The sequence below is a fragment of the Chamaea fasciata genome, unplaced genomic scaffold (genome assembly GCF_029207755.1).
Source record: "Chamaea fasciata isolate MVZ Bird 193981 ecotype frontalis unplaced genomic scaffold, bChaFas1.0.hap1 SCAF_12, whole genome shotgun sequence".
Taxonomy (NCBI): domain Eukaryota; kingdom Metazoa; phylum Chordata; class Aves; order Passeriformes; family Sylviidae; genus Chamaea; species Chamaea fasciata.
Window position 1 is genome coordinate 8,969,473 of NW_027094097.1, and position 26,915 is coordinate 8,996,387.

The 26,915-nt window shown below is 51.3% G+C and overlaps 3 protein-coding genes across 4 annotated transcripts in view; 2 read left to right on the forward strand and 1 right to left on the reverse strand.

Annotated features, from left to right (window-relative positions):
* Window positions 1–1,367: 1,367 nt before the first annotated feature.
* On the forward strand, window positions 1,368–9,947 carry SLC12A3 (solute carrier family 12 member 3). 2 transcript variants are annotated; one of them, XM_066194557.1, is made up of 26 exons: window positions 1,368–1,695; window positions 1,956–2,114; window positions 2,340–2,415; window positions 2,554–2,649; window positions 2,792–2,931; window positions 3,135–3,245; window positions 3,435–3,546; window positions 3,799–3,929; window positions 4,187–4,271; window positions 4,604–4,758; window positions 5,072–5,179; window positions 5,415–5,538; window positions 5,636–5,737; window positions 5,832–5,987; window positions 6,065–6,164; window positions 6,584–6,695; window positions 7,239–7,379; window positions 7,563–7,669; window positions 7,814–7,896; window positions 8,071–8,139; window positions 8,319–8,420; window positions 8,596–8,707; window positions 9,000–9,086; window positions 9,177–9,312; window positions 9,423–9,490; window positions 9,785–9,947. In XM_066194557.1, exons 1-26 carry the CDS (start codon window positions 1,402–1,404, stop codon window positions 9,924–9,926), a joined length of 3,108 nt encoding a protein of 1,035 aa, XP_066050654.1. In that variant the 5' UTR covers window positions 1,368–1,401; the 3' UTR covers window positions 9,927–9,947. The 2 variants fall into 2 exon arrangements, with proteins under 2 accessions (XP_066050654.1, XP_066050653.1); XM_066194556.1 differs by lacking the exons at window positions 1,368–1,695; window positions 2,340–2,415 and having other exon boundaries at window positions 2,055–2,114; window positions 8,316–8,420.
* A 616-nt stretch (window positions 9,948–10,563) lies between these two features.
* On the reverse strand, window positions 10,564–14,689 carry TMEM170A (transmembrane protein 170A). Its single transcript, XM_066194651.1, has 3 exons — window positions 14,566–14,689; window positions 14,306–14,476; window positions 10,564–13,751 (listed from the first exon to the last, which is right to left on the reverse strand). Exons 1-3 carry the CDS (start codon window positions 14,687–14,689, stop codon window positions 13,621–13,623), a joined length of 426 nt encoding a protein of 141 aa, XP_066050748.1. The 3' UTR covers window positions 10,564–13,620.
* Window positions 14,690–15,009: 320 nt separating this feature from the next.
* The window catches only part of CFDP1 (craniofacial development protein 1), a 62,364-nt gene continuing 50,458 nt past the window's right edge, over window positions 15,010–26,915 (forward strand). Inside the window, exons 1-4 of the mRNA XM_066194410.1 lie at window positions 15,010–15,121; window positions 15,187–15,295; window positions 16,029–16,260; window positions 18,037–18,137. Of these exons, the coding sequence (XP_066050507.1) occupies window positions 15,055–15,121; window positions 15,187–15,295; window positions 16,029–16,260; window positions 18,037–18,137 (509 nt within the window). The 5' untranslated portion in view covers window positions 15,010–15,054. The remainder of the gene's footprint in view (window positions 15,122–15,186; window positions 15,296–16,028; window positions 16,261–18,036; window positions 18,138–26,915) is intronic.

The following is a 26,915-nucleotide window of genomic DNA, read 5'->3' on the forward strand; positions in this document are numbered from 1 at the left end:
TGTGCTGTTTTGGTCAAATCAGGGGTTTTGATGAAATAATGAGGTTCTAAAATAAAGCCATTTCTGCTGGGCGTGAGTCTGCTGGTGCATCTGTTGTGAGAGGAAGCTGGTGTCCACTTTGGAGGGTGTTGCATGAGGTGCTGGCGTGAGGCTCTTTCCTCGTCCCCACCTCGCCCTTGTCCCTGCTCTCCGGGCTCTGGCGTGCTCTGCAGTGCTGTGAGGGCTGAGCGCAGGTGCAGACCAGGCTGCCTGCCCTCAGCTTCCCCGGTGAGCGGCTACGCGGGTCTTGGGTGATCACGGCTGTCTGCCCACAAACAAGGGGGCTGGAGCAAGTCCTCAAAAATCAGGTCAAAATTTGTGTGTGAATGCAGAGACAGCCAGAGGCAGGCCCAATTTTCCATTAACTTGCAAAGCCACACAGCGCTGAAATTCCAATGGGCTGCCCTCGAATTTTATTGCTGGCCTTGTTTGCTGTCTTTGCTGATCTTATCTATAACTGCTTTGGTGGCACATGTGACAGGGGCTGCAGGGGTGTAACAGGCACCTATCCCTCCCCCTGTCCTCGCCTGCTGTGGCTATGGGGTTACAGGCACACAGCTTCAGCTCGTGTTTTGTGCTATAGGAGCAAGGCTTAATTAAGTGGCTTAATAACTCAGGGATGGGACTGAGAGCAATTCTGAGCCCTGGGTGCTCAGTGGTATCCTGTCCGTGTGTTGGGAGGGGAAGGGAGCTGTGGGACCATGGGCATCTCTGCTGCCTGGTACTGACAGTTGCCAGCTCCAGGCCCTGGACAAGCACAGACAGACCTACACCGCTCTGTGCACCTTGGCTTCTCCAGCCCCCTGGAATCCTAGTCCAGCAGCAGCATCTCTCAGATGTCACGCTTCCCCCTTCCCCCAGATTTCCCTGTGAGATAAAGGCACCCTCCCCACATCCGGCCCAGCTCAATGCCACAGGCAGCATCTTGGAGACCAGCCAAGATGATTTACGAGATCTGACGGGTCTCAGCAGTATCCCAGGGAAGGGCGAGGGTGCGTGGGAGTCTTGCTCCCTTTTTCCATAATAAATCCCTGTGGGAACTGAATGTTCCTGGGTTGGGGCCGGGGGCAAACTCAGCGCTGCATTTCTCTGCTGCTCTGTCCTTGGGACTTAATCTCAAATCTGTTATCGCTGCTCCCATCGAGCGCTGGGAGGCAATGATGCCCATTATGGTGGTTTTGGTATCCCTTCCAGCTATTTTTTTCCCCCTGACCAGCTTGGGGTGGTTTAAGCTGATTCCTTTCCTCTATTAGCATCAGTGGTGGGTGTGTGCCGGTCACCGCGCTCCGGTTTTGCGGGGTATAAAGCCGGCAAGCCCCTCTCCACTCTGTCCCCCACCTGGCAGGCTCCTGGGCAGGGGCAATGGCCGAGCTGCCCGTCCCAGATCTGCCCCCAGCCCGCTGCAGCGGCCGATTCACCATCAGCACCCTCCTGGGCATGGAGGAGGGGGGCCGGGGTCCCTACACACCCACCGAGGGGTCCAGCTGCGACAGCGTCCAGCCCACCCACCTGTCCAGCAGCACCCTCTGCACCAGGACCTTTGGCTACAACACGGTGGATGTGGTGCCAGCCTACGAGCACTATGCCAACAGCAAGGGGGTGGGTGACCCCAGGAAGGGCAGGCCCTCACTGGCTGACCTGCACTCCATCCTCAAGGTAACGGGGCGTTGCTGTACCCACAGCATCTCTGGCATTCACTGGCCATGCTGCTGGTCCCTGCGATGTGTCTGTGGTGGGTCACTGTGTCTCCTGCCTTTCGGTGCCATAACTGGTGCTATGCCGACTGCACGTCCCCAAGAAGGCCTTGGGGGAAGCCAGAGAATCCAGCTGTTTCCAGCTGTGTGCTCAACCAGAGCACTGCCTCCAGGGACAGCTGCCTGAAGTCCACCCTCACCTGCCTTCCCCTTGTCCCACAGCCTGACCCAGGCCGCCTTCGCACGCCGGTGTCTGACCTGCAGCAGAGCAATGGCCTGCCAGAGGCTGGGCTGGAGGCCGGGCTGGAGGAGTCAGAAGGGGAGCCGGGCAGAGATTCTGCGCCAGAACCTGTCCGCTTTGGATGGGTGAAGGGCGTAATGGTGAGTGTGACCCATTCCCCACAGAGCATCCTCCTGCCCTCCTACCCTGTAAGCATTTTACCCTTGTTGCGTTTTTCCCAAATATTTTTGCAAGCACGTGTACTTCGTGCAATTCCCTGCCCTCCTCGGTGGGATGGTTTTCTCTGAGGAGCAGCAGAGCTGGCATGGTTTGGCCATCCCCAGGTGTCAATGCCCTGATGGCCGGTTCCCCTCTGTCCCCCCCAGATTCGCTGCATGCTGAACATTTGGGGAGTTATCCTCTACTTGCGTTTGCCCTGGATCACCGCCCAGGCAGGAATCGGTGGGTGCTGCGGTTCACTGTGGGCTGGACAGGGGCGCTGGGACCATCATCACCCAAACACCTGGGGGGTGGTGGGACTCCTAGGGAAGGCTGTGGGGCTGGGGGATACAGCAGTGAAGCAATGCCCTTTCCCTGCAGCCCTGACATGGCTCATCATCCTCATGTCCGTGACAGTGACCACCATAACTGGCTTGTCCATCTCTGCCATATCCACCAATGGCAAAGTGAAGTCAGGTAATGTCTTCCGGTCACTGCAGGGGTGTCTTTATCCTGGGGCTGCCCCATGGATGTGAACTTCTGGCATGGGCTGTGAGGTGTGGGGGCACCCCAAAAACGTGGGGGAAGCAGTGATGCCATGGGGTGTTCCCTGCCTCAGGAGGCACCTACTTCCTCATCTCGCGGAGCCTCGGGCCAGAGCTGGGCGGCTCCATCGGGCTGATCTTTGCCTTTGCAAACGCCGTGGCCGTGGCTATGCACACAGTGGGCTTTGCCGAAACTGTCCGGGACCTGCTGCAGGTAGGAAAGCGGCTCTGGGTCCCAACATACCCCCTACCCCTTCATCCCCATCTTCTCCTTGCACAACCTGTGTTGATTATCAATACTTGCGTTATCATTAGACTACTGATAATCAAAGGGTGGCTGCTAAAACTCATGGAAAAATCAGTGGTCTGGTAAGGAAGAGGGTTATTTCCACATTGTGAATAGTTCCCCTTCCCCAGGAGCACAATTCCCTCATCGTGGACCCCACCAATGACATCCGAATCATTGGGGTCATCACTGTGACAGTGCTGCTGGGCATCTCCCTGGCTGGCATGGAATGGGAGGCCAAGGTAACCCTCACTCCTGCTCACATTTTTCTCTTGGCTTCATAAGAGCTGTCCCTGCTGCCCATCAGGCATCTGAGGAGCAGAGGACACCTGTGGCTCCCAAAAAATGGGCATGGGTTTCTCCTAATGTATTCTTCGCTCTTTCTGTGCCCAAACGCCCAGTCCTTCAGCTGGCTCTTTCTGGTCTGGCAGGCACAGATACTGTTCTTCCTGGTCATCTTGGTTTCCTTCATTAACTACCTGGTGGGGACAGTGATCCCAGCCACTGCTGAGAAGCAAGCAAAGGGCTTCTTCAGCTACCGAGGTGAGTCTGCCACAGGCTGGGGTTGCACTCAGCAGGTCCAAGTGCATCTCTGGAGCCCGGCTCTTTGCTGCAGTTGGGGTCGATGTTTGCTATGGGAAGGTGCTCCTTGTGAGAGACATCATTAAAAGCACCTTGTCCCCTCCCATGGGGTCCCTGCCATCATCACTATGCCCCCAGCCAGTACTGAGGTGCTTTAGCCAGGAAAAAAGAAGCTGAGAGGCCCCAAATGCTTCTCCTCTGCTTCCTCCGCAGCTGATATCTTTGCTCAGAACTTTGTGCCCAACTGGCGTGGACCTGAGGGCTCCTTCTTTGGCTTGTTTTCCATTTTCTTCCCGTCAGCAACTGGCATCCTGGCCGGGGCCAACATTTCTGGTGACCTGAAGGTGGGTTGTGACTGTTGCTGCCTGGACCAGTGTTTCTCAGGGCTCAAGCCCTACTTTCCCTGGGGCTTTCATTATGATCCAACTGTGAGACTTTGTTTTATTTCTTCTGGAAGCTTTGGGCTCAGCCAGGGGATGGTCTGTGGCTTTGTGACACAGGGAATTAAAATTCGTCTTGTACAACAGCCACAAATAAACTGCCTATGTTAGCACTGCTGCTGGAAAGATGTCTAACATGTCTCTGCAACTCCCTTGGGCAGGATCCTGCCGTGGCCATCCCCAAGGGCACCTTGATGGCCATCTTCTGGACCACTATGTCCTACCTGGTGCTTTCTGCTACCATTGGTAAGCAGCATGTCCTCAGGTGCCATGGGTGAGGGGCTGGGTGGGTGGGCTGGGAGGGTTCAGGTGGGTAGGAGCCAGGAGCAAGCCGTGGACACTGGCACCGATATCCCGGTGTGAGTGCCACCGGTGCCAGACCTTGTTCCTACCCCCATGGGGGGCAAAGTCATCCTGGGTGGGCAGTGGAGCTCATGGCATTGCTCAAAGCCATCATGCAAGTAGGGCAGGCCCATGGCAGGGACTTAGGAGCTGTCACAGGCAACAGGATGTGGGGTTGGGCTTCATGAAACCGTGGAGAGGTGCCAGCCCTGCTCTAGCCCCGTGTGTCCCCCCAGGTGCCTGTGTGGTCCGAGATGCTTCGGGCAGCCTGAACGACAGCGTGGCCGTGGGCTCGTCAGGCTGTGAGGGACTGGCCTGCAGCTTTGGCTGGAACTTCACCGCCTGCACCCAACAGCAGAACTGCCGATACGGGCTCAGCAACTACTACCAGGTAGTGCTCAGAACCATGACAAACCCCTGTTACTGCTCCTGGCCAGGTTTGTGCTGCAATGGATGGGTTTCAGGGCAGCTGCAAGCCTGGCACACCCCTAGCATCCTGGGGGGCACCAATGCTCTTGAAACAGCCATGTTTTAACAGGAAGGCACCAGGGAGTGGGCTTTTGGATGTGGCTGGACTTTGCTTCCTGGATAATGTTAAAGGAAATGAAGCAGGATGGGGCCTGGGGCTGGAAATCCCTCAGGGCTGGGGTGGAGGTTGGTGCACCAGGGATGCTGGGGTTCCTGATCCCCTGGTTTTCATGCAGAGCATGAGCATGGTGTCTGGATTTGGCCCCCTCATTACAGCAGGGATCTTTGGCGCTACCCTCTCCTCGGCATTGGCCTGCCTTGTCTCAGCCCCCAAAGTCTTCCAGGTGAGGGGGTGATGTCTGCACACCCCAGCTTCTCTCCCTGAGCTCAGCACTGAGTGATGCTCCTTGGTGCAGGGCTCTACATCCGTGAACAGCCCTGGGGCAGGGAGGATGCTGTTGTCAACACAGGGCGTGTCTCCCGTTCGGCCCTTGGTCTTATGGATGCAGGAGCCACCACGGCACTGCCATCCCATGTCCCTGGCAAAGCCTGCTGTCCCCACTGTGTCTCTCCTTGCAGTGTCTCTGCAAGGACCAGCTCTATCCTCTCATCGGCTTCTTTGGGAAGGGCTACGGGAAGAACAGTGAGCCCATCCGTGGCTACATGCTTACCTATGTCATTGCCATTGGCTTTATCCTCGTTGGTAGGTGCTTGCTGCCCCAGTACCCTCCTAGACCTTGCCACCAGCAGGGTGGCTCAGTCCCCACCAGTGACAGCTGACTCTCCTTCTCCTCCCACAGCTGAGCTCAATGCCATTGCCCCCATCATCTCCAACTTCTTCCTCTGTTCCTACGCCCTCATCAACTTCAGCTGCTTCCATGCCTCCATCACCAACTCCCCAGGTGGGCTGTGCCACGCCTTGCCGTGCCCTGCGGCGGCCGGCCCCGCGTGCGGCGCCCCGTCCCGGCAGCGGCCGCTGTGTGTGTTTGCGTGCAGGCTGGCGACCCTCCTTTCGGTATTACAGCAAGTGGGCTGCGCTCTTTGGAGCCGCAGTCTCAGTGGTGATCATGTTCCTGCTGACCTGGTGGGCAGCCCTCATTGCCTTCGGCATCGTCATCTTCCTCCTGGGATATGTCCTCTACAAAAAGCCAGGTGGGTGGCGGTAACCTGGCACCAGCAATGCCCCAGAAGGTGTCTGGCCCTGTTGCTAATCCATCTTCCCCATGCAGATGTCAACTGGGGCTCCTCCATGCAAGCCAGCTCCTACAACATGGCCCTCAACTACTCAGTGGGGCTGAATGAAGTGGATGAGCACATCAAGAACTACAGGCAAGGGCAGCTCATTGCAGTGCTGGGCACAGAGGGAGTGAGATGAAGAGCCAGTTCCTGCCTCTGGTAAACCCAGGGAGGCTTCATGCCTGTGGCCACATTCTCACCACCACCCTCAGTAACCAGGAGCAACAGCAACCTGTGTCTGTCTCCAAAATCCCGTGTCTGTGCCATGTAAGGCAGAAAACTGGGCAAACCCTGCCCTCCCTGTACCAGGCAGACACAGACACATAGGTCTCATTTGATATAAAAAGACCAAAGAGTGAGACTGGACCCTCAGGCCACATAATGTTTTCTCATTCTAGAGATGCTCCCCATAGTTGCCACTGGCCAAGCATGGAGAAGAGACGTGGCTCATTCCAAAGAGGCTGGATGCCTCCAAGGTACCATTCCTCACTTCCTTTTTCCCCTGCCTGCAGACCACAGTGCCTGGTGCTGACTGGCCCACCCAATTTCCGCCCGGCCCTGGTGGATTTTGTGGGGACTTTCACCAAGAACCTCAGCCTGATGCTCTGCGGCAATGTACTGATTGTGAGTCACCTGCAGGAGCCAGTTGGTTCCTTCTGGGGATTATGGCCACTGGTGGGTGGTGGGCTGGGAAATCCAGTTGTATCCTGGTGGGCTCACAGGGTGGAGATTGATATGTGTCCACTTGTGTGTTGCTGGATAATGAAATGTGTCAACTGGAAGCCTCTCTGAGTTGTTAAGCAATATTGAAGCATCAGGATGTCCCTGTGGGCTTATGGCTTCCCTTTGCCAATTAATTGCAGAAGATTTGGAAGGATGAAGTAGTTGCTCAGAGGACAGGGGGGTCCTGCAGCTCTGAAGTCTCCAGAGCAATTGGGTGCAGTAAGAACCAGCTCATCTGCACCCACAGAGTTGTTGGGATTGTGTGCACTGGGTGTCGACTCCCTGGATTCACTGGTTTTCTTGGCTGTGATTGCAACCTCCCATGTGTGCAGTGGTTACATCAATCTCTTGCCAATGACTTGGGAAGAGAGGAGCTAGAAGTCCTTGGTGGCAAGACCACCAGTTGGAAGGGGCTGCTTGAGCTCCTGCCCCTGACTCCTGCAGGGACCACGGAAGCAGAAGATGCCGGAGTCCCAGCTGATGGCAGAGGGCCACACTAAGTGGCTAATGAAGAGGAAGATCAAGGCTTTTTACACGAATGTGGTGGCTGAGGATTTGAGAAGTGGTGTCCAAATGCTCATCCAGGTACAGCCATCATTGGCCTTCCAGCAGCAGGGTCCCTCCCCTTTGTCACAGCTTGGGGCAGCTCTGACCCCCCTCCACAATTTCCAGGCATGCCCCTTTGTGTTGCTCCCCTATGGAGTGGACTGACACCACCTGTGTCCATCTGTCCCAGCAGAGGGGTCTCATGGGGACATCTATCCATAGGCTGCTGGCCTTGGGAAGATGAGACCTAACATCTTAGTGCTGGGCTACAAGAAGGACTGGCGGACGGCATCTCCACAGAGCCTAGAGGACTACGTGGGCATCCTACAGTATGGCCACACGGGCTCCTCTGCCTCTCGGGGACACTGGCACCTGGTGGTGGCCCCGCAGTTGCTGACAGCTGCAGCCACGTGTGCAGTGTCCAGCTGGACAGCGCCAGCCCCCATTAACTGCCTTCTCCTCCCTCCTTGCAGCGACGCCTTCGATTTCAAGTACGGTGTGTGCTTAATGCGGATGAAGGAAGGGCTGAACGTTTCCCGAGTGCTGCAGGCACATGGTAAGCGTGAGTGGCCAGGGAGGCACAGAGACGTGGAGTTGTGGGATGTGCCAGCCAGCACCATGTCCCCAAATGTCACAGTCCTGGTGGGACATCACTACTGTGCTGGGATCAAAGATGATGAGGACAGTGAGGCACTGCTGTGCTGCCCCTGCTCTTCTCCTCCCTCCCCAGTTAACCCCACGTTCGAGGCAGCAGAGCACCCCAAGAATGGCACTGGCAGCAGAGCAGCCCCAGGCACAGGTAGGTTGGTCCTGGCTTGTGACTGCCCAGAGCATCCGCAGCTCTGAGGATTATTTTGCAGGCAGGGTGGGGGTTTCAAGCACTGATGGGGAGCAGGGCTGGGAGCAGGAGGAAGTGATGCCTTTAATCTGTAGCCAGTGGTACCCTTTGCTGACACCAGGACCCTCTTGCCCCAGCAGTGGACCCCACCACCTTGGCCAATGAGCAGCAGGCAAGCACCATCTTCCAGAGTGAGCAGGGAAAGAAGACCATTGACATTTACTGGCTCTTCGATGATGGAGGTAACCTTCACCTTCCATCTGTCCAGAAAATGTGAGCCCAGCACCTCCAGCACGGTGCCCAGAGGGCTCAGTCCCTGCCAAATGGGGTCAGGGCATCCCTGACTTTTGGCAGTAAGGAAACACTGGTGAGGCAGGGGGTCACTGCTGCATCTCCCACCGGGTGTTTTGGGGATAGGTCTCACGCTGCTCATCCCATACCTCCTGGGGCGCAAGAAGAGGTGGGGAAAGTGCAAAATCCGGGTGTTTGTCGGCGGGCAGATCAACAGGATGGACGAGGAGAGGAAGGCGTAAGTGCTGGCAGCCACCGCACCTCTTAGTCACTTGGTCACCGCCACTGTCCCATGGGTGGTGACACAAGCTGCTTCCCATCCTGCTGAGCCCTCCCAGCTTTGGCATAATGGGATCTGTGAGCTCTTACCTGGCTGCTTTGCCTCATTTCTCTGGAAATCAATGTGGCTGCAGAGTGGGAAAACCCAAAGTGCAAACTGAGGCCAGCAGCAGGGTTTTCTGCTGCCACAAGTCCCTGAAAGAGCTACTATTCTCTGCTAACTTTGGGAAAATGTGTCCTTTTCCCTCCAGGATCGTCTCTCTGCTGAGCAGGTTCCGCCTCGGCTTCCATGAGGTCCACATCCTCCCTGACATCAACCAGAAACCCCGGCCAGAGCAGTAACCACCTCCTTCCCCTTCCCTGTGCCCCCCCAGCACCCCCAAACCTGCCCAGACTCTCTTCCTTGGCACTGTCTGCTTGTGTTGCAGCATCAAGAGGTTTGACGAACTCATCGCTCCCTTCAGGCTGAACGATGGCTTCAAAGATGAGGCCACAGTGAATGAGATGAGACAGAGCTGTCCCTGGAAGATCTCCGATGAGGAGGTCGATAAAAACAGAGCCAAGGTAGCACCAGTGCCAGGGGAGCTCCTGCAAAGGGTCTCCTGCTTTTCAGACAAAATTCAGCCTTTCTGGAAATGATTGTTTTGGGTTTCCCAATGCTCTTTGCTCCACAGTCGCTCCGACAAGTGAGGCTGAATGAGATTTTGCTGGATTACTCAAGGGATGCAGCACTCATAGCCATGTAGGTGCCAGTTATGCCCTCACAACCATTTCCTGCCCCATGGAAATGGCCCCTCTGGATGTTCACCCCTCCCTGGGTGGGGAGATCCTGCACAGACACCCTAATGCTGTGGTGAGACAGTGCTGCACCACAGGGAAAAGCCCTTGGAAGACACCAAGGGCTCCAGCCTGGGTCCTGTCGGGTGGGAGGATGTGGTGTTGCCCCTTTTTAGGGAAATAACCTGCAGTGGCCTGAGAAAGGGGCTGTGGTGGGGCTCTGTGCCGGCCCCGCCTCACGCCCCTTGCTGTGCCGCAGCACTCCGCCCATCGGCAGGAAGGGCCGCTGCCCCAGCTCCCTCTACATGGCCTGGCTCGAGACCCTCTCGCAGGACCTGAGACCCCCCATCATCCTCACACGAGGAAACCAAGAGAACGTGTTGACTTTTTACTGTCAATAAAACCTCCTGGATCCCTGAGGACTTGGGATGTGAATTTGTCAGGCCAGTTTTGATCCTGGGGCACTCTCCTTTGGGAGTCTGGGGGAGCAGTGAAGGCGTGGTGGAAATGTCCACCAGGCACAGCTCCCACCCTCTTACAAACACTTGTTTGGCCTGTCTCAATAAGCAGCAATACTGGCCCTGCAGTGCAGGTACTGCTCTGGCCTGGGGTTAGCCAGAGCCAGGCAGGGGAGTCGTGGGGTCCTGTACCTGCACGCCCAGGAGAGCCCACGTGGTGTGCAGGGGCTGAACGCTGGCCCCAGCAAAGCCACTGGCCCAGGCTGGGAACAGCCCCAGGGGCTGGGAGCAGGTCAGCACCAAGCCCAGGGGCTGCAGGGTCCCAGCATGTCCCCTCAGGGACAAGGACAACAGCTAAGCCTGTCCCCAAATGAGCAGCAGTGAGATGTCCCCTCAGACTGTGATGCCTGGCTGCAGTTGCAGGTCCAGCTCCTAATGGAGGCAACATTTACCACCAGAACCAGGACATTTCTGGTGCAGATGGCCCCAGGCAAAGCAGAAGTGCAGCTCATTTGCAAAAGCACACCCAGGCCCCCTTGTTGTGCTGCAGAAGAAACACACAACACTCATTCACTTTAAGAGTTACAGAATTTACTGATAATCACCACCAGGATTAGGAGTGTCAGTAGAAAAATAAAATGTACAGAATTCTCAGTCATACAAAGATTTGTTCGTGACAGCCGCAGCTGTGAGCAAGAGGAAGCCAGGTGGGAGCAGGGGGGATGTCACACACAGGGAGCAGGGCCACAAGCCTCGACATAAGTGGGTGTTCCTCCAGGGCAGGCAGCTTCTCCAGAAGGTGTTTCCTTAACCAGCACTTTGGCTGGGCTCCCCAGCAGAGGCTCACAGCACTGCTGAGCCCAGGACACCTCAGTGTTGATGGTTTTGCCAGCTCTTTGCATTTTTTGGCAAGTTTGACTGAGCAAAGTCTACCAACACCTGATGAAAACTGAAGGGATTCCTTCACATGCCTCACTTGGAATAAAGGAATGGAAAGGGAAGACCAAACCAATGATGGGAGGAAACTGCTATCAGTGCTTCAATTGCCATCTGGTGTTCAACTCAAGGCTACTCCTCCTTTCTGTTTAGCTCTAGTTTTACTGGAGAGGGAGGTTGCCAGCAGCAGCCAGTGGCATGGAGGATGCTCTGTGAGCACCAAGGTGACACAAACCACTTGCCTCCTGTGCTAATATGTCAAGGCAAGTCAGCTGATTGTTCACCTTTTATGCAGGAATTCCCTGAAAATTTCACAGCATCCACGTATAGAGAGACATTGCCAGCTCCAAACACTCCAAACAGGGTCAAGCTGCCAACTCTCCAAGTAAACCAGAACCCCCTCAAAACAGACTCTCGGAGATCCCAAGGGATAGAAAATGGGAGGCTTTCAGTTCACCCAGAAATGAGTGACTTTACCGAACAATTTTTGAGTTGTTCTGAGCTCTGTAACAGCCCATTTGTGTCCTGCACCCCTCAGCCCTGTTCCTGCAAGGAAACCTCCTCTTGCTGTAGCATGGGGCACATGGATAAAGTGCTTTCTCAGTTGCAATCAGCTTAATGGCTATTGAGTGGTGCCAGGCACCGGGGCAGGGTAAAGGAGAGCACAGCAGGTGCTCAGGACATTGGTTTCTGCTGTCACCTGAAAGGTAATGTCAGACTCACCCTTTCCAAATTCCATGAGATACTTAAAATCCATCCAGGAAAACACAGGATAGTTCCTATAAATTAAACTGTGTACTCTATACACATGCTGAAATACGAAGGGGGAAAAGAAAGAAATTTTATTTCTTCTTTTTCATTGTTTCTGCCCTGGCAGGAAAACTGGCTCTCTACAAGCAGCACAGCACACAGGGCTCTCCATAGATCCAGAGTTTAGTATATGTTACACCACTTGGACCTTACCCCCCTAAGGAGAAGGATTCATATTAAATTATTTCCTAAAGTGAGCATCTATATTTCCTGAATTAACATAGGCTAAAATTTAGAGCAATCTCAGTAAGTAGCACCTGCAAAACACCTCTCACCATCGAGAGACCACTCCTAAGAAGTCCGTGCACAGAGAAACCCTTTTGCATGATAACCACACTGCCCTGTTGAAGGATCACAGAATCAATTTAGTTTAGAAATGCCCTCTGAGATCAAGTCCAACCTTTGACTGGTCACCACCTCGTCATGCAGACCACGGCACTAAGTGCCATGTCCAGCCATTTCAGCACTGAGGACATGGGCTCACGGTGGATAAATGGCCCTAGGAAATGCTGCAGGTACAAAAGGAACTGATTTGGAAACCAGGGGAATTCAATGAACACACAGATGGGAACTGTCCCCTGCAAGGAGGGGACACAGACAGTGTCTGGACACAGCCAGTGTTTTCCCCTCTGCAGCCCATATCGTGTGAGCTGGGTACAAACACAGACCACAGCAAACCCCTAGGGGTGGCTACACTGCCCAGCCACATCCCTGGAATTCAGCCTCAGCTTCCCCAAAGAACCAAGCCCCAGGAAGCACCCTGTAAGTTGCTCAAGTGCCCCAGACATGTGGCACAACTCCGGGCAAAAGTGCAGAGCTACCAATTAGTTACAAGTCACTTAAAACCAAAACAAACTAAAACAATTCATGAGGAGACAGTACAGCCTGTGGAGACGGGTTGATCTGGGGCTGTGTTCACATGAACACAGGAACCACCCAGGCTCCTGCCAGGAGCCTTACAGCTCTCTCAAGCCCTGGCACACTGTTGGCTGGTCTGAAAACACAGCACACTCCCAGCACCAGGTGACAGCCCAGCCTGGCCATGCAGCTCTCAGCAGCAGCACGAGGGATTTCATCCAAGCTGGCCAGTGCCACCTCCAGATCAGTGCAGACACCCTACACCAACATCAACAGCATCAGCAAGTCAAAGGAGAACAGGGTCATTTGAAAACACAAGTCTCCTCCAAAGCCTGAGGAGAAGCTGTGCACGCCCACATGCACACCTGGGATTTATGGAGTGCCCATTCCACTGTGCTTTGCCTCTGGGCAGAACGTTCACAGGGCCAGAAGAGCTTCGCTGTAACAAAATTAATAAAATCTTTTTTATACCAGTCATTTCCCCTGTGCAGCATTTTCCTCTGTGTCCCAGACACAAATCTGCACTCTCAGCCACCTAAAATGAGTTTTCCTTTTGCTGCTCCCAAATCCACTACGGCTATGACGTGGTATTAAGAAGTTTGGGCCAGGAAGAAAACAAATTAATTTTTTAATTTAAAAAAAATGACATTAAAAGAGCTTCAAGTTCACTCAAAACCAAGCAACAAAGCGGCGAGTGTGCTCTGAGGACACAAGTCACTCTGGTCCTCTTCCTACCCAGCACAGCTGGTGTCGCAACTCACCACTGGTGAAAGGTACCCGGGTCTCCTCCCCTGGTAGCCATTTCCTACCCTCCAGAGAAAGAGAGTTTCACTTGGCACTTGATGTTACCAAAAAGTAACAAAATTCACAATTTTTAACTTTCAATCCAGGCTGGAGGCAGGAGCAAGCCCTCTCAACTCCTTAAATCAGTGGAAGAAGCACAAGGCTGGAGCTGTGCTCCCCGTGATTTGTTCTGAGGCAGCAGGTCCTTTGCTCCCCATCTGGTTTGTGTTCTCCAGCCTCTCCAGAGGAGCTACAGAGTAGCCAGGATGCGCAGGAAGGAAACCACCACCACACAGAACGTCTGGCCCACGCCAAAAATGAGGGCCTCAAAGGGAATCATTTTTTTCCCTGCAGCTCTGTAAACTCCAGCAATGGCAGCACCTATGGAGAGGGGGAAAAGCCGAGATGTGAACGTGAGACAGCTGCTCTGCCACAGGGACGAAGGGGAAGCCTCAGAATGGGAGGCTGGGGCAGAGAACAGCGGGGTCTGAACCTCCCCCTGCACAGCGGCAGGCAAGAACGCTGGGCTGGGGATGTCTCACAAACCTCAGCCAGTAACCAGAGCGTGCTGGTGGTGATGGCTGAACTGCTGCTGAGGCCTCCAGCAGGTGTGGGGGGTGGGGTGGTTTGGGACACGCCCTTGTCACAAGATTCCCCCACCCACAGCCCGCAAACGTTACCCAGTTCTGGGCACTGACACTAAACCTCTGAGAGATTTTCCTCCAGGTGCTCAGAAACGTGAAAGCCCCCTTGGCTCTGCAGCCGGTGGGCACGTTTGGGATGCGTGATGCAGGGCTCGACAACGTGGGGCGAGGGAGAAATAAAGCCAGAACGTTAACCTCCATCCCGGGGAGCACCGCTATTCCACGCGCTCCCGAAGGCAATCTCTGATCACCACAGAGCCCCGCGGCCGATACTGCCGGCACTTGCCGTACTTGTGAGGGTGCCGGCGGTGATGGGTCCCACGATGCCCATCAGCAGGACGCTCACGGACATGAACCTGCCGTACTTGTGGTGCCGGAGCGTGAAGAGGGCAAGCAACGCGGCCGGGACGTGGAAGGCAAGGGAGGAGACGAGTGCCCACAGGAAGACGCCGTACCACATCTCTGCGGAGAGAAGGGCTGTGAGGGCGGCCCGGGGCCCGCGGGCCTCCGGCGGCCCCGGCGGGCGGGCCCCGCGTCGAGTAGGAAGGTACCTGGGAAGGTGGAGAGCGGGCTGGAGTAGGTGGTGGTGCCATTGCCTACGCGAGGTACGAGGCGAAGGCTGAGGATCTGCTGCAGGAGCCCCCCGCCACCGCCGCCCGCTTCGCTGCCCTCCATCCCCGCATCCGCCACCGCCTCTTCCGCCCGTCCCTTTCCGCCCGCCGCCGCCAATGGGAAACGTTGTAAGGTGACAGACAGGGCTCATTACCAATAACCACTGGCCTCTGGGCAGCCGGGCCCCGCCCCGGCCCCGCGCTGCCATGGGAACGGCTGTGGGCCGCAAGGAACGCGGGGAGCTCCCAGCGGGGCTGGCGGGACGCTCTGGCCCGCTGGCGGACTCTTGTCGCTGCTCCCCGTGCGCGGCGCCGCCTCGGAGGCGCGGCTGTTCTTCCTGTCCGCCAGGGGGCGCCGGCGGGCGGCAGCGGCGCTCTGGGCGGCGGCGGGCGGGAGGCGCCGTGAGGCGGCGGGGCCGGGGCCGCACCATGTCGGCGTCCGAGTCGGAGCAGGAGCAGTACTCCTCGGCCGAGGACGACGACTATGTGCCCTCCGGTGAGTGGCGGCGGGCGGGAGCCGACGGTCCCGGCGGTCCCGGCGCTCACTGTATATGCTTGCAGGTGCGGAGTACAGCGAGGATGATGAGAGCGAGCTGGTGCGGGAGGAGGAGCCGGCGGACAGCCCGCGGCCGCCCCGCGGCAGGAGGAGCCCCCGCCGCCCCGCCAGCAGGTACGGCCGCGGTGACCCGGCCCGGTGCCGCCGCTGGGACGCTGCAGGGCGGGGGAACGGGAAACTCTGCTCTGCGCTCCGGTTTAGTGGCAGGAGCAGAGAACCTCGGCCTCGACAGACATCCTCCTCAGCAGGAGTTGTTTATATTAACCTTTTTCAGTGCAAAGCACACACGTACGGAGTTTCTCACGTTGATATAAATATATACGTACTTTAATTGAGTTTGGTTTCTCTTTAGGCCAGGTTCTCCTCCCCTCTTGGTTCCTGCATTATCCCAGAACCACAGGACCCTGGAGTAGTTTGGGTTGGAAGGGACCTTAAAGACCACCTTGTTTCACCCTCCTGCCTTGGGCAGGGACACCTCCCACTAGATCAGGTCACTCAAAGCTCCATCCGGCCTGGCCTTTTACACTTCCAGGAATGGGGCGGCCACAGCCTCCCTGGCCAACCTGTGCCAGTGTTTCAGCACATTAGAGACTCACAGAAATGCATGCAAATGGGCCAGTTCACTTCAAGGGCACTGCCTGCATCAGTCTCGATGTATCTTCTGAGTAGCATCACCTTTTGATAAAATATATACACTCCCAAGGTTAAGAGAGAACCTCCCAGATTGGATGTCTTAGTAAAAATATGAAATACCATGTTGGTTCACCCAAGCTTACAGTTCAGCTCTGGAATAGTATTGCAGCAGCTCCATATACATTCTTTCTTCTTTTTTGGCATCTGCTTTCAGGAAAAGAAGGAAAGGCGGTCTCTTGCTAGAGCCAGATGAGAAAGAGGAAGAAAAGGCCCAGCAGAACGGGGAGGAGCAGAAAGAGGAGGAAGTGGATAATGTAGAGCATGTAGAAAGAAGCAGAGAAGAAGAAGAAAAAAAGAAAGAGGATGCTCTTTGGGCCAGTTTCCTCAGTGATGTAGGACAGAAACCCAAAGCAGCTGCTGCCACACAAGTGACACAAATCAAGAAGGTAAAAGGGGCCTGGGCCTGCATCCTGGGAGTGTGGGAAGGGCCTGATGGTTCAGAGTATGCATCCTTGGTTCTGGCTGGTATCTGGTTGTTGGACAGAGCTGGGAAGAGGCTGGGGTTGCCCCTGCCCCCTCTGCCATGTAAGACTGGCATCCCCTGATGGGCCAGACCGAGGTGTTGGTTCCCTTCCAAATGTGGAGGTGGTGCTGCTTTTGGAGCTGTTTGTCAGCATCTTGGAGTGTCCTACACAGCCCTGTTTGCTTCCCTTCCTGGTCCTGGATTCCTCTTTTGACACAGGAATTATGAGCTTTGGTCTGAGTTGTGCCTGTGGGCACAGCTCTCCCTGAGGCTTGTGCTTTTCCTGATGCTTTAAAGAAAAGAAAAAAAAAAAAAAAAGGGGCGGAGGAAGGCTCTGTGTGTGTGTGTGTGTGTGAATGGGGAAATGAGAGGGGCTTGTGCTGGCATCTCTGTGCCTCCATCCTCAAGGAGGGAGTCTAGAAGGTGCTGCATGTTGCCTGTTTGTAGCAAGATTGAATCTGGCTTTCTTGTGTCTTTTGTAAGCTCCAGTAAGGTGCTATCAGCGTGCAGAGGCTTTTCTGGAGAGAGAATTCTATGTGTGGTAGCTGTTTAAAAGTATTCTCGGTAAAATCAAGTGCATGTGTTTCCCTGTCAAGACCTTTCATGCTTTAGGTGGTAGAAGGGAAGAATGCACCACAACTGAGCCTCTGTTGCTAGAATTATCAGTTTGGGTTTTTTAAAATGGTCAGCCAAAATATATGTTCAGTAACAGAATACTGGAGTCTGCCTGGTGAGTACAGTTCTGACTGTATGAAGCTTCTTTCTGTGACTGTTGGAAGGTTGTGGAGCAAGTACAGTTTTGTAATATTTGATTGCAACGTTTGGAAGGAGAATCCTTTCATCTCATCCTTATTACTGACTGAGCAGCTGGGGTGGTTACTTGTAGAGTCAGAGGGAAGAAGAGAAGTGAACATTTTCTTCTGAGCAGATCTACTTTTATGGTCAGGTTGTTAAAATGTGAGATGTCTTTGAAAGTTCCTCCATAGCCTGGAGTATTTCATGAAGACATGCAGTTCCTCTGTTCTCTTTGTGAACTTCTTGGGCTTGCATTGCCTGCTTGAAGATCTCTGTGGTGTGTGGCTGATTTAGAGCAAGAATTTGGGTTTTGTTTTGGTAGCTTAAAATGTCTGAGGTTTTTTATGTATCCTTTTAGCTGCTGTAGCTGTGACTGAGTAAATTAAGAGGCATTGTTGACAAATTGCTTAATAAAGATTTTTCCTTCTCAAATGAAAGAGGTGTTATTGACAAGTAGGGAGATCAGCATTGCTTTTTGTGCTGATGAGTTTTGTTGTTCTCTCTTCTTGAGTAAAAATAAACATACTTTAGTGGAATTCACCTTGGCAGCTTTCCTGCTTGGTGGTACTTAGTTTGAGAGAACCAAATCTCCAAGCTTTCGCTTGCTTTCTGAGCCACTGCAATGTATTCTTGTACCTTCCTACATTTATTACAATTTTAGTTCTTGTTTTAGTTTGTTTTGATCCTAGAGCTTCAATGACAGCCTGGAACCAAAATGGGGAATTTCATTCTGGTGGAATGAAATTTATTTATTTCCTTTATCTTGTCAGTGGGTGACTTGCTTTGACCACCTGTCTAAATTGCAGTGCTACCCAAGGTCTGTGTTGGGCCCTTGGCCCCTTGGAATAATTTGGCTTGGCTCCACAAATGCATTATTTTGCTTTCTCCTCCATGTATTTTGTAGGCTGAAGAAGAGAACAGTGGAAATAAGCCTCAGGAGAAGCCAAAAGATTCAGGAAAAGTGACAATCACCAAAACGTTCGATTTTGCTGGTGAGGAAATCAAGTAAGTTGGCAAATGTGATATGTCCATTGTGGGCCCAGTGCAAACTGGGTGCTGGGGGCAGGCTGGAGCTGGGCTCTGAAGCACAGCGGTCTTCTCTTTCCTTTACACTGTTTTTTTTCTTTCATTGTGAGCACATACAGATCTCAGGGAAAATGAAGCCAAGATTTTCCTGCATGAGAGCTGCAGAGTACCCTTATATACAGACCTCAGTCTTTAGTCAACTTCAAAGCATTCATAAATGTAACTCAAATTCACTTAGGCTTCACCATCTGGCCAGTGTTTATAATGGTTGGCAGAGCTCCCTGGTGGCACTGTCACTGGGAAGGTTGAGACAAGGAAGGAAGCACATCTGGTCCCAGAGGGATGAGGGTAACACCTTTTATTCCTTCAGCCTAGTCCAGGTTCTGTACTGTGGGCAGGATATTGGCTGGCACTTTCCCTGGTGATGTTCACAATCCATGACAAAGATCTGCAGACAGTAAGAGGTGTTTTGCTGGGCAGACTAGCAGCTGAGTGCTTTTGCCTCTGAAACAGCTGCAGCAAAGGGGATGGGCTGGGTAAAACTGTGCTTTAGGCTGAGTTTGCCTAACAAGACGCCTCTCAGACTGTGTTGCAGGAAGTGCTGGGTGTTTTACAAATGCGTAACACCAGAACTGAGGGGCCTAGGGGAACCCACCTGAAGTCTGACTGCCCTGTAAACTGCTGGTTCTTTTCATGGAGGATTTTATTTATATGTAGCAGTAAACCTGGTTTTGCCGTACTAACTTGGCCTGTTTCGTGTGACAGCAGAGGGCAGCAGTTCCCAGCAGTAACACTGGCCCTGCCTGAATCTGGAGGCGGAGGCAGAGCTGGGGCTTCTGCTGCTCTTGCTTTTCGCGTTAGCGCTGCTGCCTGAGCTGTTTGAAAAATCTGAGGAGAGCTGTGAGCCATAGTAGGGACTGTGCTGCTTCCCTGGGCAAGCCAGACCATAGCGATGCCCCTCGTTCACTGATGAACTTCATTCACTTCATTCTCTGTCCTTTGAAACATTGGTTGCCTTATGTGAGCAGAAGTTGTTCAGGGCTTTTAAGAGGCTAATTTTATGCTTTTGACACCAGTGTCCTATCTGTAGTTTCTTAAGAACTAAGAAAAATATATTTTCCTGCACCAGTCGCTTTTCTGGTGTCCTTTGTACTGTTCAGAGCTTACTGTTTCCTTTGGGAAACTGCAGAGGAATCGTTAGAAATTTCCACCAATTTTTGATGAAATAGGCAATAGCTGGAGCCCGGGTGACAATGAGACTATAATTCTGCAAACACTGAGGCTACTGCATGTTTTGTTTACAGCAGTTATTGTATCAGTTGGTTACAGAACCAGCAGAAGGTTTGCAGCGAGGTCTGGAGCACTGTTTTCTGCTGGTACCAGAGTTACAGTGAAGTTATGTTCTTGAGCTCTTTGATAACAAAAAAATCCTTCAATTTTTTTGCTCCCTTGATTTTTGTGATATGCTAGGTTGATTCTTTCATGTTGCTACATCCTGCATCTTTAAATGGGTTACACTGTTAGCTATGGGTAGGGTACAAGGTGTACTTGCTACTCACAGCTGCTGGTACTTTCCCCTAATGGCAGTAGGTGAGGCCCAGAGGGCTGCTCTTTCTTCAAAATAGCAGGAGGTTGTCTTTGCACCACCCCAACGTCTGCAAATGCTCTGAATACCAAACACTGACTTCCTTGCCTGGGGAAGCAGCTGGCAAATCGTTGCTTATGAAAGGCCACCACACGGTAGTTGTGTGTGCGCGCATTTCTGGACTGAAGGAACTGAAATGAGAGCTGTCTCTGTTGCTTGCCTTTCTAAATGGTTTGAGGCTACTGTTGAGTGTTGCTCTTTTGAAAGCTTGAGAAGAATTTAGATCAGTGTTTAAGCAGTGAAAGATTCAGGGCACAATTTTCGCAGTCTGCTCACTGAAGCTCCTAACAGATGATCATTTAGCCCTGATCTCTGTTGCAGAACAATTTATTTTCTCCTGTAAGAAGATGATATGATTTTTCTGGCCTGATTGGAGTAACAGAAGTGGCTTGAAAGTGATCTCCAGCTACAGGGCTATACTGCAATAGTAAAGGGGTTTTGTGTTGTCAACTCCCCTGTAGGTTTTTGCTGCACTTAATGTCTGTTTTGATGAGTCCATGCTTGTATCCGTTGCTGATGGTGAACTTTGCTTCAGAATGTTAAGAATTAACAATTACCAAATGAAGATTTTAATTTAGTGGCTTTTAATTTTTGAAAATATATTATATAATTTTGCTTTGTAGAACTAAAGCTGTCAAATCCTGGAACTAGAAACAATCTTAAACTGATTGCAGTGCTCTCCAGTTGGGACTTTTTTGTCTGCTTTTTCTGCCTCCCTCATGTTAAATAGATTAGGAGCAGCAGGTGACTGTCACCCAAATGGCTGTAATTGTGGGCAGCAAGAGCAATTTGCAAAGGCAGTTTAGTGTCTAAATGGAAGTTCAAGCCATTTCTCTCTGGCAGAAGAGATTGAAGCTCCTTTGAAGCCTCTGGTTTATGAACTTGCCTCACAGTGCAGGACATGTGTTTGCATTAATAGGGAATTGCATCCCTAGTGCCCCAGTTTAACTCTTGCAATTTGTAATTGCTTGTTTTCTCTTTGGCGCTCCAAAAGGATTCAGTCCTTGGCTTTCTTTAAATCTCTGTTGTGCTCAGTGCATCAAAATGGTTCTTCTGTGCTCTTTCCATGAAAGTGAACTTTGTGTCCAGCTGGGACTGCAGCAGAGTGCAGCTCACATACATGGAGCTGGTCCAGCCCCATGGTGTCAGTGAGACAGTGCATGAGGGAAGAGCAGAGTCAGGTTACTGATTGCTGTTAAGAACGGATTTTACTCTGAAACACATTCTGTACCTTAATTTGGCTTGTGGAAGGCAAAACTAAGTTAAAAGAAATAATGGCTTGGGTGCCTTTCAGGAATGGGAGGCCTGTGTTTTGCACCCTGCTTCATTCATACACTACAGATTCCAAGCAAGGGAGTGGAGACTAGCAGCTTTTTTATTTCTTGCACGTGGTTTGTTCATGTGGTTTAAAGCCAGAGCTCTACACAGGTTATTCTTGTGGTGGGAGTGCTTTCCTGGTACTGCAGAGTTGCTGTGCTGTACTGATGATGCTGTATTGTGCTGGCAGAGCTGTGGCGTGTGCTTCTTCAGTGACTCGGTTGCTTCCCCATGTGCATGAACCAAGCAGCCAAAGCAAAGCTGTAGTAGGGCTCCACTCTCCATCCTTCAATGGGGAGAGCCCTGCTCTTTTCCTGAACTCTAGCAAGGTGTTCCTGTCACAGCTCCTTTTACTTTCTCACAAGGATAGGTGGGGTCCACACTGAGCTGGTGCATTGCATGGGCCAAATCAAAATAGGAAGGGCCAGTGCCAAACAAGCAGAGTGTCACGCTGAGTGTGTGACTTGCTGCTGGATATAAGGAATACTTAAAGTTTATATAGTTCTGTAGAAAGAGGTGGACAAACTCATGTCAAAACAGTGTGTTGAGCTATTCTGCGTGAGACATGAGCTCCCGTCTCTGCATAAGGTCTGCCTGTCGTTGACTTGTGCAGGAGACCACATTTGTGACTTAGAATAGCCCCTGGGTTGCTGCTGTAGGACTGCTTTTACTTGTGTGACCGCTGTGCTCTGAGGAAACAAGGTATGCTGGTACATGTGCTGAGCAGAGTTGAGTGGCAGCTTGTGTTCTGGGTTAGGGAACATGATGGTTCACAGTGCAGTTATTGCATCTTAAAAGTGGCAAAGAAGTACCTAAGGTATCTGACTTATAACCAAATAGTTATAAGCTTAAATTACTGTAGTAATCACTGAAGTTTGTATTGGCTGAATTTGATACTTCATCTGCCACAGTTGAAGTATGGGTTGAAAAAGAGCCTGATTTTCATCTGTTACTGTTTGTAAGTGGTTATCATCTAGGATGTGCCTGGACAAAACCTCATTGCTCATTCTGTGTTGCTGCTTCACAGGTTTTCGGCCTACATCAAGGATTCAAGAAAGATTATTTAGAGGAGATTGTTTTTAATTTGAAATTCAAGGACCTTAAGCTGGACCTTAAGTTGAGGAGTTTAGTGGTGAAGTTCATGACTTTTTGAGCAGAAGAAGCAAAGGTGAGGGGAGGTGTCTGAGAGCAGGTTCTTGTCAGGAATGCCATTGACAGTGGGAATTGTGCAGGCTACAGACCGTGGATGGAGTGTCCTTTTTTGGTGTCCTGTGAAGTCACTGAGGTTTAACTTAGGCCTGATTGGGTGAGATGGTGAGGCCTGAGCCCAGTCTGAGGTCATCCAGGCTGCTGAGCTCTTCACCTTGGTGAGCTTCTCAGTAGAGTTGTGCAGAGCTGGTGAAGGACTGATTTATTCCTTTGCAGCAAAAAGTGCTGACCTCACAGTGGAGGTGAGGTTGTAATTCAGTCCTCTGCAGCTGTACAGTACTGCTGCTTTGGGATTTCTTTATGGTGCCTCTCCTTACTGAAATATTGATTTTTCTGTTACTAATTTTAGCTCACCTGTGTACTTGTTGGATGGCCAGCTATGTCCTGGACAGCTCACTGTTTTAACTCTGGATCTGCTGTCCTCTTCCGGAGCTTCAAGCGCTCGATCCCCAGACCCTTTGTAGCAGATAGCAGGTGGAAAGTGCTGCAGGAGAAACAGATCAGACACCTGAGAACAGCCTGAGCTTTCCACAGTCCTTGCTCAGACTGATTCCTTATTGGTGGCTGTGATGTCCTCTCTGTTCCTTACATGACTACCAAGACCAACCAAGTGTGACAAAATTGGCAAACAAAGGATGTGTTAGCCAAGAAGTTTGGAGACTGTCACCTGTTTTGTTGCTTTGCTTTGAAGACAGTTAAGGTAGCTGTCTGAACAATAGCAGCTACTTCTTTTTTGTGGAAGGCAAGAAGAGTGGAAGGAAAATCCTGGTGCTGATGATATATTTCAAGGGCAATGGGTAAAAACAGCAGGGAATTGACTCCCACAAGCCTCAAGATTTAGAGCTGGCACAGAGGGTAATTTTTAAAATGTGTAATTGTCCATCTGTGTTCTTGCTTTGTGGTCTCAGCATGGCCCAGTCAGACCTGTCAGGCTAACGAGCGGTGAGAGAGCATGTGACACCATTAACCCTTTCCTTACTTTGCGGTGCTTTTCAGGGATCTCAGTGGATGAATCAATGCAAAGGGGTTGGCAGCATGCTCACACTTCTTGCTGGGTGTGAATCTTGGTCATTTGTTTTGTGCTCCTGGGGTTTTGAGCAATGCTGAGTGAAGCACAGTAGCTTTTAAAACCAGGAGAAAGATCAGGAGTTTGGGTGGGCATCTTTTCATGTTTTTGATGATCTCTTGATGTAGGTGGTGTGGTGCACATCAGATCAAGGTTGATGTGCTTGATGTCTTCCATATCTGCTTTTTTGAAAAAGCTTTTGCTGTATTGCTTATACCTGTGAGAGAGAAGGCAGGTAAGCATTACCAGAATGTGTATCTTGAATCCTGATCTTTGGAAAGCCCTGCCTTTTTTTCCAGGTGGATAGCAAGTGCTACACATCTTCCACCAGATGAGGCGGTTGGGTGTTGTCAGGCTAGATATGGAAGACAATAAATTGAACTAATAGGAGCAGAGGAAGAAACCATTCATATTTTGATGTGCTTTTTGCAATGGCTTTGATTGCAGTAGCAAAGAATTGTTAGAAAAAGTAAGACAAATGAATTTCAGTGGCCCTTTGAAAAGTCACTTCTTGAGGACTTCTCTTTTGTGTTGGTGACTGGTGGTGCCAGATGTCAGTAGGGTTTTATCCTCTGTCCTCCTTGGCTAAGGTGTTCTAGAGAAATGCGTTCTCGCTGCTTTCTGGTGACATACCACTTTCTGAAGGAGGCTTGCACAGTGCAAAAGCCTTGGCTTTTAAGATTTTCCCAGAAACTTAGTCTGAACAGTATAAGCATGGGGATGATGCTGTGGAACCATAAGACAAATTCAACTGTCCAGAATTACATGGAATATGAATGTGACCACTGTTTAGAGGTGGCAGACTAAAAAGTGGATGGTTTCTTTCCTACCGCCAAGCACCAAAATGCTGATCTTGGCATAATGGAGTGTAGGCAGCAGCCTGTTTCTGCCCTTATGCTGTTGTTTTTCTTAGAGGTCAAAGCATGCCTCAGCTATCCACACTTTATATTGGCTTTTTTCAATTTAAAAAACAACTATTGATTTTTTTCTTCTTCTTTTTTTTTTTTTTTCCTTTTTCTTTTTTTTTTTTTTTGGAAGCCAATAAGTGAAAGTATGTTACCTTTCAAGAATGACAGGGTCTCAGGGGCCCATTTTGATAACCTTTCCTCTGTGTGCATCCATTCCCTGACGCTTCAGAATTTCCCTGGAGAGCACTAACATTGTACCATGCTGATGGGCACGATGGTGGCCCAGAGATGAGGTCAGTAAGCCTGAGCAGGAGCTGTGCTGTGTGTTCATTCACTTGTGAGCCATTTGCCTTTCTCAGAGGCAGCTGCAGAAATTGTAACTTCATAAACATTAAACCTAGCCAGGACTCTAAGCCAGAACACTTGCTTCTAAAATAAATCGTGTTATGGTTTGCTTAATGTGCTTGGAGAAGGGGAATGGGTAATGAACAGCATCTAGTCAGGGTTTTTTCATTAGTAGATGTGCAGATGAGGCTTCTGCTCAGAGGGGCTGTGACTTGCAAAGTGTTGCATAATAGCCCAACGTGCTTTAGAGACTCCCAAAGTGACTGAGCAGATGCCCACCTTTGGGCAAAAAAGTCATCTTTGGCTTCTAATGTGGCTTGCTGCTTTCAAGGAAATAATTTATGTATGCTGGTTTCATTTGTGTGGTTTTGCTGGTAATTGGTGTGATGAAAATGAAGGCTCAGCTGGTGTCTCCAGAGGTAGGAGGAGTCTCAAAGTATGACCAAAATGATGGATTGACCTCCAGATTAACTTGGGCATTTCTAGGCCTTTCAAACCTGGGGTGTCTGGCTGCATTGGCTTTGGGAACTGGGTGAGAAACTGCATTGTCTCGTGTTCAGATTCTTCCATATGTGTTCTTCCTGTGTTCTGTGTAAGTCAGTGTGGAAACACTTCCATAAAAATCATACCTCCCTAGAAAGGATACTGTTTCCACACCCAGAAGATACTGTTTCTTTAGATAGTGGTCTCAGGTGGTGTCCTGGCTTTTAAAAATCTGAAAACAGAATATACTTAGTGACCTATTCAGGTCTCACAGGAGCTCTTTTGCTATTAGCGAGGGGATCTTTGGTTCCTCTGTGCATGCCTTCATCTCAGGGGCCTCAGATCCAGTCCCAGCATTTTGCTGTTTGGCCTGTTTCCCTTGTTTCCAAGCTGCTGCTCATTCCTGACAGCTCCAGGCTCAGAAAAGGGCTTTTGATGTCTGGTGAGATGCTGGCAGAGCCTGCTTTGCAGGCATTGGGCCTGGGGTTTCCCCTGCTGGAAAGTGCAGCTTGCAAGATGCATTATTTTTTCTTTAACTAAGAGATGGTGAATCAAGAGGGTTTCTGTGTTAGCCTGAAGGGGAGGCAGAGCTGTTTGCTGCCATACTATCTCATTAACACGTTACAAACAGAGCCAAGCTTAGTTTGGCCTTTCCCCCATGGGGATGCTTCTGCTTTGTAGTGTGTGCTGGCTCCTGTTATGATCTGTGTAACCTTTGTGTCTAGTGTTCATAGCTCTGAGTGAATTTGGAGCCCCTGGCTCTTAATACCTCTGATATCCTGTCCTTCAGCAGGAGTAGCATCCATGACACGAGCGCTGCACTGCTTTGGGGGAGTTGGAGGGTTGCAGGGGTCTGTCTGCCTTTCAGTGTTTTTGCAGGTCATGGTTAACAGGGTCAGGGGACTGTCACACTCATGCATGCAGCCGCTCATCTATTCACCTAGATTACACAGCTCAGAGGTGTGTTCCATAATGTGGATTTAATCCTTTTGTGAGGTACAAATTAAAGCACAGGTATGCCTCAGAGGTTGACATGCTAATGTGTGGTGGGATTTTGAGGCAGTGCAATGGAGCTGGCCAAGGGAATACTTATCCAGTGAAGCAAGAAGAGACCTGGTACTTTGAGGTGCTTAAAACTGGGGTGAATAAAGCACCAGCCAACGAGATGAAGGCTTGTGCCCTGGCTGCAGGTCAGCTTCTCCAGAGAGCCATGTTTGGCATGCTCTACCTATTGCAAGCCTCAGTGGGAGCTTGATAACTGGAGTGCTACTACCCTGTGGATTTAGGGAGACTCTGTCAGAAGCTGCAAGCAGAAGTCCAAAAGGGGCTTGACCGCTTGGTCAGCATTTCAGGAGGCAGCACTGTTCATCCACTGATGTTTTCTTTACATCTGTCATGGAGCCTTTGTCATACAGGAGATGACGGAAAATCGGTCCTTTCCTTCAAGGCTTACAAGGTTATGCATTATTGATGTTAAAATACCATTCACCTGTGCTTATTTTCAGGTGAATTGGTTTGAGATGCAGCCTAGGCTGACTGCTTGGATAACAGCACACACCTGCTGTAAGGATCAGCACCAGGCAGGCAGCTTGGCCCTTGCCTGACTGCAGGAGAGCTCTCATCACATTTGCTTCTTTTTAGAAACCAGCCAACAGCTTCTGTCTAGAAACCAGCCAGCTTCTTCTACCTCTCTAGTCAGCCTACAAAACTATCAGTTATTCCAGCTTGGTCTTGTCTGTGTTGCTTCAGGGAATAGGCTGAGTTTCCCAGGGAACAACTTCTCC